At 38.5% G+C, this 12275-nt stretch overlaps 1 protein-coding gene across 1 annotated transcript in view; it reads left to right on the forward strand.

Moving 5' to 3' along the window:
* The window catches only part of LOC139691243 (neprilysin-1-like), a gene marked incomplete at its 5' end in the record, with an annotated part of 132659 nt that extends 120469 nt beyond the window's left edge, over window positions 1–12190 (forward strand). The window contains 7 exons of the mRNA XM_071588988.1: window positions 8213–8290; window positions 8367–8470; window positions 8640–8701; window positions 8791–8842; window positions 8928–8995; window positions 9307–9599; window positions 11226–12190. Coding sequence (XP_071445089.1) covers window positions 8213–8290; window positions 8367–8470; window positions 8640–8701; window positions 8791–8842; window positions 8928–8995; window positions 9307–9599; window positions 11226–11402 — 834 coding nt within the window. The remainder of the gene's footprint in view (window positions 1–8212; window positions 8291–8366; window positions 8471–8639; window positions 8702–8790; window positions 8843–8927; window positions 8996–9306; window positions 9600–11225) is intronic.
* Window positions 12191–12275: the final 85 nt, after the last annotated feature.

Consider the following 12275-nt stretch of genomic DNA (forward strand, 5'->3'; position numbering starts at 1 on the left):
GTACATACATACATAAATATATATATATATCATTGAAGCAGGAGGATAGACGTAGACTGGAGGCTTTTGAAATGTGGGTTTGGAGGAGAATGGAGAAGGTGAAATGGACAGAGAAGAAAACAAATGAGGAAGTTCTTGGTATGGTGGGCGAAGAGAGGGGTTTGTTGGGAGCAATCCTATGGAGGCAGGAAAAGTGGATGAAGGGGGTGTTGACCGGCAGTGGGATGTTGAATACTGTGATAGAGGGGAGAATGTTGGGCAAAAGAGGAAAGGGAAGGAACAGGATTAGGATGTTTGACGGGATGAAGGGAGGAAGAAAGTACTCAGAGCTGAAGAGGGACCTGATATAGAATAGGATGATGGATTATGTGTTTTGTTAGGAGTCACAAAATATTAAGTTAGTAGCTGTGTCCATCCAAAAACCTACCTTAACCAGTAGATTACCAAATAATGACAATTATATATATATATATATATATATATATATATATATATATATATATATATATATATATATATATATATATATATATATATATGTATGTAAGGGAAAACCGGCAGCAGCAGGACAGAAGAAGCTGGAGAAGAAGACCAAAATAGTTAGAATAGGGACGTGGAATGTTAAGACAATGATGAGGACAGGGAAATTGGAGAATATTAAGCGAGAGATTGAAAGGGGAAATACAGATATTTTAGGTCTATGCGAGGTGAGATGGAAGGATAGCGGGGATTACTGGAGTGATAATTATAGAATAATATACAGCGGCGGGGACGAGAGCCAACGAGGGGTTGCCATAGTATTAAATGAAGAGGTAGGAAGAAGCGTCATTGTAGTTGGATTCGGATGGTCATTGTAGATGGTATATACAGAGAATAAATGCGTTAGACAAAGAAGTTTATATAAGAAGGAGAGAATTGGTGACACGGTCGTTGATTAGGGCTGTGAAGGCTCGTTAAGACTTTGATATGGAGCATAGTTATGCTCGGTGCAGAAAAATGGTTATTGAAGCAGGATGTAAGGCTAGGTTGGAGGCTTTTAGAATGTGAGTGTGGAGAGGGATGGTGAAGGTGAAGTGGACAGAAAGGAAAACAAATAAGTAGGTGCTAGGTATGGCGGGGGAGGAGAGGCGATTGCTGGGAGAAATCTCAAGGAGACAAAATTCAAAGCAAAGCATATTGATTGGCAGTGGGATGTTGAAGACTTAATAGATAAGGCGCAGAAATAGGATAGGCATATTGGACGGAATGAAGGGAGGAAGGAAGTATACGGAGATAAAGAGATGCGTGTTATGTAAAGGATGTTGGGTTTTGTCTTGTTAGGAAAGGGTAGACAATTATTTGGTTGTTTGTGCCCATTGAATATATATAATTACATATATTTATATATACATACACACACACACACAAACACACACACACACACAAACATATATATATATGGGTCGCGGTGGTCCAGGTGGTAGAGCGTTGGACTTCTGACCAGAGGGGCCCGGGTTCGATTCCCGGGCAAGGCATTCTGGGCACCTGCAGCTCCACCCAAGCTATGTGATTTTTGGGGTACCAGGTCTTCCTGGGAAACCATAACCCAAAACCGGCACAGGGAATGGAACTGGCCCCCCTACCCTGATGTGTGAATTTCAGAAGCCATCGGGCTTAGTACTGGGTGATCTCTACCATCACCTATCAAACCGACCTTCGGGTTGATTACTGTGTTTATGGTTTGTATTTGTATATATATATATATATAATTACATATACATATATATTACATATACATATATTACATATACATATATATATACAATTACATAAATATAAATAAGGAAAAAAATACGATAAAATAACAAAAATAAGTATTAAAATGGCTTGTCAGAAAGACATTTTCTATATTAAATCAATGCCATCTGATATACATAATTTTTTTGTTATAAGGCGCAAGAACAAATAAAGCGGATGGTTTACCAACACGTGACCATGTCACATATCATTGGCCATGAGAAAAACATGGGTTTTCTAGATTCAGACCACAAACACTGAACGAGAGGCCTTGTGATTTGTTAATCGTCATCACGAATGCAACACCAATAGGAAGCTGCTATCGTACTGGCTTCCCACCCAGAGGGCGCGGGTTCAAATTCCGGCGGTGTTGAACATTTTTCAGAGGTATCTCGATCCCTACTTGAGGTGTTTTGTGGAGGGCACACTGAGTGAGTACGCCGTCCGTCGGATTGGTCGTTAAGCTGCGGACCCCTTGGCGCCTTTCGTAAAGAGTAGGCTAATGCCGACGCCGGGTATCTCTCCACCCTTCATCCTTTCCTGTCCATTTCTAATGGCGCAAATGACCTCAGCTGTCGGTCGCCTCCCCTAAATACTACTACTACTACGAATAGGAAATTGAATTCGTTTAAACTCAAAGGCTAATCGGTTGGATCATGGGAATCCTCGGAATGAGAACTTCATCATCTTTTAATTTTCCTTTGAGAATAGTCGCGTGAATCACATTGATCGTATGTTTTTTTAATCACCGAACGCTTTCATAGTTATGGTTGGTTTAGGTTTCGAAGCATCATGACCACCGAGCCAACCTTCAGCTGTGAATTGTTCGGTGGTAAGCCAGGCACATTCAAGAAGTTTAAAAATTCCGATGGATAATTGGTTACTTCGTCTACGTTTGTTACTCTGTCATTAGATTTGAATGAATACCGAGTACCAACGATTTGATGCTGAATTACGAAGTTTACGTCATCCAAATCTTTGTTCTTAGCCGCCGAAATTGCTCGCTCACTCAACCATTTGCGATTTTTGTGGTTATCAATGGTGTTCGGGAACACTTTATTGATGAGTTCATCGTTCGGTGAAACGAAATTTAAAAAATTCCGAGTAAATGAAATTAATCCGCTCGGTTCGTCGGCGGGGCCGAGATGGTACGGTGGCTATCGTACTGGCTTCCCACACAGAGCCCGGGTTTAATCCCGGCGGTGTTGAATATTTTTCAGTGGTATCTCGATCCCTACTCGAGGTCCTTTGTGGGGGGAATTTTGAGACAATACGCCGTCCGTCGGATGGGACGTTTCGCTGCGGACCCCTTGGCGCCTCTCCCAAAGAGCAAGTTCATGCCGACGCCGGGTTTCTCTCCACCCTTCATCGTTTCCAGTCCATCCCTACTACTAATACTTCACAGCTACTAAATAAATATTTTGTGGCTCCTAACAAAACACAAAATCCAGTATCCTAATCTACATCAGGTGCCTCTTCATCTCCAAGTACTTTTTTCCTCCCTTCATCCCGTCCAACATCCCTATCCTGCTCTTCCTTTCCTCGTTTGCCTAACATTCTCCCCTCCCTTACAGTCTTCAACATCCCACTGCTGTAAAAGTGGTTGAAGGGTGTCAATACCCCCTCAATACCACTTTTCCTGCCTCCAAAGGAGTTCTCCCAACAAACCCCTCTCTTCGCCCACCATACCAAGTACTTCCTCATTTGTTTTCTTCTTGGTCCATTTCACCTTCTCCATTCTTCTCTAAACCCACATTTCAAAAGCCTCCAGTCTACGTCCATCCTTCTGCTTCAATGGCCACGATTCCGTGCCGTACATAGTTACGCTTCATATTAAAGTTTTTACGAGTCTTTTCTTAACATCCCTACCCAACGTCCCTCTTATCAACTCCCTCTTCCTTGTGAAAGCCTCTTTGCCTAGCGGAATTCTACTCCTTACGTCCCTACTATTTTGACCGTGTTGGTCCAAAACACTTCCGAGATATGTAAACTGTTCTACCTGCTCTAGTTTTTGCCCTCCTATTTTAATGTTTAGCTTGGCATTTTTTTCTAGTAAATCGTATAACTTTGGTATTATGAATATTGATTCTCATCCCATACCTGTCGCACTGAATTTCCAATTCACTCAGCAATGTTTGCCACCAACCCCTTGGCTGACTGACAAGCTAAAGCTTGGTCATCAGCGAACCTAACTGATTTTACGAATTCCCCGCCCTTGTTTAATTCCTACATCCAGCTCTTCCCATGCCTCCCTAATCATTTCCTCTACTTACGGGTTGAACAGCAACGGTGATAAACGGCAACCCTGCCTACAACTCTTCCTAACACTGCCCATCCGGACTCCCCGTTCCCCACTCGCACCTGAGCAGTCTGAGACATGTACAGGTTGCAGATCAGCCTCCTTTCCCTCCAATCTATTCATATTTTCTGCAGAAAACTCATTAGTTTTTCCCAATTCACTCTATCTAGCGCTTTTTCGAAACCTACGAAACATATGCAAATATGTCCTGGTTGTATTCTATATTCCTCTCGATTAATAATCTCATTACTGCAATTGCATCACGCGTAACTCTCCCTTTCCTAAACCCAAACTGGTCATCCCCTAAGTAATCATTTGCCCTACTCTCTATCCTTTTGTTTATGATCCTTAGAACAACTTTAGCTGCGTGGGATATCAAAATTATTGTCCTGTAGTCCTCACATGATGTAGCCTTTACCTTTTTCGAAATAGGAAATAACACTGATGTAACAAAGTCTTCCGGCGAGAATCCTTCCTCATAGATACTACGAATCAACCCATGTGGCCTCTTCCTCCAACATTTTCTTAAACATTTCAGTAGTTCCGCAGGAATATTATCGACCCCCACGGCCTTATTTAATTTCATCTCCTTTAGTGCTCTTTCTATCTCATCGTCGAGTATGCCTGGACCTACGCTATCTTCCTCTACGTCATATTCCTTTTCTATATCTAACTTTGTTCGTCTAAGTTCTTTACTTTACAGTTCTTCTATATATTCCTTCCACCTCTCTTGGATCTTTCCTGTGTCTACTATTATCTTACCCGCCTTATCTCTAACTGTTAGCATAGATCTTCCCTTCTTACTTCGCGATAAAGATTTAACTTTGCTGTACAGCGCACGAATTTCACCATTCCTCTGCAAACTTTCCATATCCTGGCGCTTTTCCCCATGGTTATTTTCCTTTTTTTGTTTCCCGCCTCAATTTCTCTTTTAATTTTTTATACTTCTATCTGCCTAACTCTGTGTTTACATTCTTCCATTTTCCTCTCTCATCCATCTTTGTAATCATCTCATCCGTGATCTATGGTTTCCTAGTCCTTTTCACGTTAACGGTTCCAATAATGTCTTTTGCGGCTTTAGACAACCCTTTCTTAATACTTTCCCATTTTTCTTCAATAGTACTTAGCTCTTTGCCATCCTCCATGATTTCCTCTACCACCTGTTGGTATTCCTTCCTTTTCAATCCATTTAATGCTTCTACGTTCCATTTTCTAACCCGCCACCCCCGCCTTATCTTTTTGAAACGGAAACTACATTTCATAACAACTAAATTGTGGTCAGAGTCCGCATCCGCTCCCAGGAAGCTGTGCGAATTTATCACACTGTCCCTAAACCTGTGTCTAACCAGGATATAATCTAGCTGATATCTTCCTGAGTCACCTGGCATTTTCCATGTATACCTGCGTCTTTTGTGGTGTCTAAACCAAGTGTTGGTGATGACTAACCCCTGTCTCCTGCAGAACTCAACTGCTTTCCCTCCGCGGTCATTCCTCGTGCCTAAACCTTAGTCCCCCACCTAATAACCATTTCTTCCTTCACCTACCGTCGCATTCCAATACCCCATCAATATCAAATGTTTTCTTGCGGGAACACGCGCGATTATGTCCTCTAACTGATCGTACATCCTATCGACCTCTTCTTCCATGTGGTTGCTCGGTGGCATGTATACCTGGATAATAACCAAGTTCGTCGGTTTTGCTTTTAGCTCTACTAGTAATATTCCATCCGTTACCTGTTCTGTATTAACTACGTTTCTTCCTACCTCTTCATTTAATACTATGGCTACCCCTCATTGGCTCTCGTCCCGGCCGCTGTATGTTATTCTATAATTATCACCTCAGTAATCCCCGCTATCCTTCCATCTCACCTCGCATGGACCTAAAATATCTATACTTCACCTTTCCATCTCTCGCTTAATATTCTCCCGTTTCCTTGTCCTCATCATCGTCCTAACATTCCACGTTCCTATTTTGACTAACTTGGTCTTCTTCTCCTTCTTCTTTTGTCCTGCGGCTGCCGGTTTTCCCTTGCAAGGGTTTTGTGGGATGACGACCGCGGAAGCCTTGACTCCCCCGCTGCCGGGCACGACCCACGGCCGATTGGGCCAATCCCCGTAGTTGCCAGGACTCAAAATCTCTTTATTGTCCATCATTAAATCTTGGTAATGAAAATTGAGGTGGTTTCCCGTTGCCTTCCTCAATAGTGTTTTTAACGTGACACCATCACTTACTGGCCGCCCCACTGTGGTCAGACGCCATTGCAGCCGCCTCACTGAGGAACAGACGCTGCGTGGACTACCTTTCGTCTGGCTCCTAACCTTCGACCTATCTGGCATGGGTGACCCTACCAGGAGCAATTATTATTACTCCCGCCAGCACAGCTCTAAGGGTAATCGGAACGCATAAGCCCTTCCACCACGTAAAGGTTGTAGTCCGGGGAGGGGAAATATAATTATGTATTGAGTTAATGAATCCATACGTATTCAATTCACCACCGTCTACACCTAATCCCACAATCTACCACAGAGATCTGTGGCCGGGAAGTCATTTTCTTTTTGGTCTTTTATGTGCATGAGGTGGGCCAAATCCAAAGCCATAAAAATTCTATCAATATTTCAAATAACTTCAAAATACAGAGTATGTAATATATTAAGCAATACATCTATATTTAACCCAAAGCCAAATCCAAAGCCATAAAAATTCTATCAATATTTCAAATAACTTCAAAATACAGAGTATGTAATATATTAAGCAATAAATCTATATTTAACCCGTTCAATCTTTGAAAACTAAGAGGCCAACTTTCTGTAACAAAAATTCCTCCCTCTATTAGTTTGTTCAATTAGCTGAAACTGGATTAAATTCATCCCCTTCCATCTTTTCCTCGATCAATTATCATGGATTAACTCTTCCCATAGAGTTCTAATTATCTGTATTCCTAAAGGTATATTAACTTATAATCATTGAGTCGTATCTCTAAAACTTCAGCGTTCCATCATCTTTCATAACTGGGGTCTTTGCAGAGATATTTGTAATACTCAGAATCGAAATAGTACATAAGTTGCTGGTGGCTACAAAGTAGAAGAAATGGTCAATGGGAAATATTTTCTTAATTCATTTGCTCGGTAATGCCATTAATTTAGTCAAATCTTGGCTGATAAAAATTAACAAAGATGTTTTTTTACATCTTGATAGGTTCATCATGTGATTATATGTATACCATATAGGCCTTAGAAACAATTAGAGGAGACAAGTTCTATATAATACATAACTTACAAAATATAAGTTACATCTTGCAGTGAACCTGTCACTATGTAAATTAATTTAGCCATCAAACCAAAAACCTGGCTTTCCTCTGCTTTAAGCATTATTGCTAAAAAAGAATGTGAATTTCACCCATAACTATACATATATGAAATTTTTCTGACAAGGAATTTTCCATACTGTTGTTTTAAGTAACGTTTTTAGTCTCACGCTGCTATTTTGTACAAAAGCGAGCGGCGATTTGAAAATCAAGCCCCTGCTTTTAAAGCATTCAGAAACTCCTCAAGCCTTCAAGAAGTGTTACGTCCAAAATGAGAAGCCAAAGAAGTTACGTCCAAAGCAGGCTAAATGAGAGGCAGAGGTCATGGGAAAATTTTAAATCGTACCATGCCTAAGAGGCTTCGCCCTAATAAGGCAGTGGCGATGCACACCATATATTTATATTTAACGATAACTCTCAGTCACATTTTTACCAAATTTTGGAGCGTCGACGAGAATAAATTTCTCTAGACAAATTTCTAATAAAAAGGAATTGGGTGCGTATCACAAGTAATTAACAATTAATTTCGATTCCTTTTTATTTTAAAATTCGAGTTCGTATTCCCTGTTGCTTCATTCCGCGATTGAGAAAAAGGTGAACGTGATCCACGATCATAAACAACGTATACATAAATTAATTTGGATAAACCTTATACACAATTTATTTTTTTCGGTATGGAACGCATCGTATTTTACATTAATTTATATACAAAAAGCTGTTTCCCTAAACGAGTGTTTCGCTTTACGAAAAAGTTCGCCGAAAGGATAATGCTCGTACGCTCTATTATATTAGCACCATTTCACTTATGTTGCTTTCCTCCTACTTTCTTGTAGTTAGATTCCATGGGAAACAAAATTGGCTACCCAAAGTACATTGAGGATCCTGAAGCTCTTGCAGCAGAATATGATGAGGTACATCTATTTCTTACCTTCAAATTCCATTATTTTAATCATTGTATACCCTTCTTCACTGCTCAATTTTTTTCAGCTATTGATAATGGATGGGAACTTCCTCCAAAACATGCTTACACTGAAGAAGCATGAGGTGTGGAAAGAACTTAGGAAGCTTACTCGACCCGTGGACAAGGCCAAGTAAACAAATTGATTGAAATAATTTGATAGGATCACTTTGATGAGAATTTGAATAATTATTACATTATATTAGTTTTATGGTTATTTATTTCTATTCTTCTTAAAAAATATAGGTGAAACAAAGTTGAAAATAATCACACCATTCTAGGAAAAAATTATTTCTTTTCAGGGAATGGCTAATTCAGCCCCTTGTTGTAAATGCATTTCATAACCCAACAATGAATGAAATTAGTAAGTATTTTTTTTGACTCACTCTATGGGAGCAATAAGTCGGAATGTCTTTTTCATCAGTCACTTCATTAAATTCAATTTCTTTCCAGTTTTTCCTCTTGGAATTCTTCGTCACCCAATGTTTAACCCTGATTATCCAATGTGAGTTTGGAAGTTATATAAACATTTTTTGAGGGTGCTTGCATATTTTTGTCTTGATAATCCTTCTCCTTTTGTTTCACTTCAGGTATCTAAACTTTGCTAACATTGGAATAGTCATAGGACATGAAATAACTCATGGATTTGACAATCATGGTAAGGGTAAAATTTTCCTTAATCAATCTATCATCAAAAAGTACAGCTATTTTAGAAATTGGAGAGTCATTCTAAATTCATGGATTTTTTTCATGAGCATTTTATGAATATAAATATCCTTCTTCCGTTTCATCTATCTCTTGGGTCATTATGGGCATTATTTGAAAAATGACACATGTAATCATATACCAGTTGCTGTCCTCAAAAATTGATTGGAAATGAATGCACTCTTATCAAAACAGATTCTTTACCTTTGATTGTAGTGCATATATATTTTGAATTTTTCTGCTCTAATGTTTATATATACTCAGGGCGAAGGTATGATAAGAGTGGTAACATGACAAATTGGTGGTCTGAAGAGATGACAGCACGTTTTCGAGAGAAAGCCACATGCTTTGCTGAGCAATACTCTGAGTTTCCTCTTGAGATGGTAGGCAAGAATGTGGATGGTAATGAAACATTGGGAGACAACATATGCGACAATGCAGGCCTTCGTCATAGTTGGCTTGCCTACAAAGATTGGGTCCAGGATCATGGCCCAGAGCCACCTCTCCCTGGCCTCCCCTACACAGTAGATGAATTATTTTTCATCACATATGGCCAGGTGAGTTGTCAAATAAATCACCAATCAAATAACTTTAAAGGCTAAATATTTATAATAATTGGGAACATTTGGTATGTATCTAATATCTTAAGCCATTCATTATTAAAACATGAAAAATATAGAGATATCCATTCATGTATACCATAATTGGTTGTGATTTAATGGATATAATTTTTTATTTTATTGATTGAACTAAACACAATTTTTAAAGCAATTTTAACAGAATACCAGTTCACAAGCATGCTACTCAACTTATTGTTTAATTAGAAAAGATAAATCATTGAACTCTCTTGTCATATGTTCATTCATATGTGATGCAAATTTTAAATTAATTGCTTCATGTGATGGTACCAAATAACAGCCAAAGTTGTAAGCTAATGTGCAGCGTGTACATATCTCAGACTGCTCAGTTTTGAGTGGGGATGGAGCAGCATAAGGAAGAGGAGTAAGACAAAGTTGTCCATTATCACTTGTGCTATTCCAGCATGTTGAGAAAAAGGTTTAAGAGGCATGGGAAGAACTGGAGATAGGAATTAAAGGCAGTGGGGTAGTCAAAAAGTAAGGCTTGCTGATGATCAAGCTTTAGTTTGCCAATCAGACAAGGGGTTGCAAGCACTGCTGAGTACATTGGAAAGTCAGAGTGATAGATATGCGATAGAATAAATATAAATAAAACAAAGTTAATGCAGTTTTCCAAAAAGAGAAAGGTTAAGTTAAGCATTAAAATAAGAGGACAAAAGTAGAACCAGTGGAAAATTAATGTAGAAGACGTCTCAGAAGTGTTTTGGACCAAAATGGTCAAAGTAGTAGGGTCAAAAGGAGAAGAATTGCATTAGGCAAAGAAGCTTTCACAAGGAGAAGGCAATTGGTGACAGAGATGTTCAATAAAGATATTAAGAAAAAGCTCGTTAAAACTTTGATATGGGGAGTAGTCATGTATGGTGCGGAAACATGGTCATTGAAGTAGGATAATAGGTATATATTAGAGGATTTTGAAATTGGAGTTTGGAGAAGGGCGGAAAAGGTGAAGTGAACTGAAAGAAATACAAATTTGGAAGTGCTAGACATGTTTGGGGAGGAGAGGGAATTGTTGGGAGAAATCTAAGGGAGACGAGGAAGATGGATGCAGAGCATTTGAATTGGCAGCTGGATACTGGATGTGGGTGGATGAATAGGGGATGGTAAGTGAGGAAGGTGCAAGAATAGGATAGTAATGTTGGATGGATGAGGGTAGGAAGAAAGTGTATGAATTTGAAGAGGGGCTTATTGTAGAATAAAAATTTAGGATGTGTTTGTTAGGAGAGAAAAGGGAATTGTCACTGTACTATTTGGTAGCTACCTTTGGAAAGTAATCTACCAGTTAGGTTAGGTTACCTAACTTAGGTTAGGTTACTAACCAGTAGATTGCTGACAATAATAATAATAATATAAATCATGGAAAAAGTGCTACACTCTTTCAAACACACTTGCTGCTTACAATGAAGGAGATGGTATGTTGATTTTTTTAAATAAATAACGTAAATTCACTAAAAATAAATATGTGAAAGTAATACAGGACTTTTATCATGAGTTATGAATGCACATATGTTTATGCCTATTGATGATCATTGTTTCATCACTTTTCAGATATGGTGTGAAGTACTTAACAAAGAAGGCTATGAACAATACACCCGTGATATGCACAGCCCTGGACGATACCGAACTCTAGGAGTTTTGCAGAATAGTTATGATTTTGCAGAAGTTTTTAACTGCCCTTTAGAGAGTCCAATGAATCCAAGCCACAAGTGCCGATTGTGGAGCTGAAGTGACAGCTGTTGTTTCCAATGAAATATTTTTCAGGATCACCAAGAATAGTGGATATTAGTCAATGTTTTAGTAATGTGTTGATGCTGAAGAGTAGAGGATTCTGAGATGGTGGTTTGCTTCATATTGTGTCCCATGTAGTCGGGTGATTTGTGATAGGTAAAATGGATAGGTTTTGAAATGGATAGAAGGTATATTGTTTGGGTTTGTTGTTGGAGTTTAGAATGTCATTAGTCATCATGGCTGTCAAGGAGACATTCACTGATATAAATTTTTCTTTGAGTGAAAGCAAATATTTAATTTTTTATGAAACATTACTGACAAGCTGAATTTCACTGACTGAATTCAAATGTTTAACCTCTATTGGAAAATGGTATTCTTCATAAACATAATAAGTTTATACAATTTATTTAAGTCTTCATGCTGTATGCCTTTTGGGTGAATGACTGTATATGCATTCATTGGCATTGCAAATGTAATGTTAAAATTTCCTATTCACATCAATAATTGTCTCATAATATATTGCAGCATTGAATATTTAAAGCAGATATGCTTGGATTTTATACCATAGGAGCTTCAACATGCTATCCTTTTCTATCATTAGTTTTATTCCTCTTGACGGATTTGTTTCCGAGGTCATTCATTTTATTAATGTTAATCTTTTTGAAATATGAATGCTATGCACAGTTTGAATGACTGAAACTTAATGATGACTAAAACGAAGGATTAAAGTTGTAAAAGGTTTACATGCCGCTCATAGTGAAGAAAAATATGGCTTGAACTATTTAATTTGCATTTAACTGTTAAAGTCTCTATTTTTATATAAATTAAAATTGTTTATCAGTTACATACTCTATAATAAAAGTATTAATT

Source organism: Hetaerina americana, unplaced genomic scaffold (genome assembly GCF_022747635.1).
Source record: "Hetaerina americana unplaced genomic scaffold, ioHetAmer1.1.p SCAF_31, whole genome shotgun sequence".
In the NCBI taxonomy this organism is placed as follows: domain Eukaryota; kingdom Metazoa; phylum Arthropoda; class Insecta; order Odonata; family Calopterygidae; genus Hetaerina; species Hetaerina americana.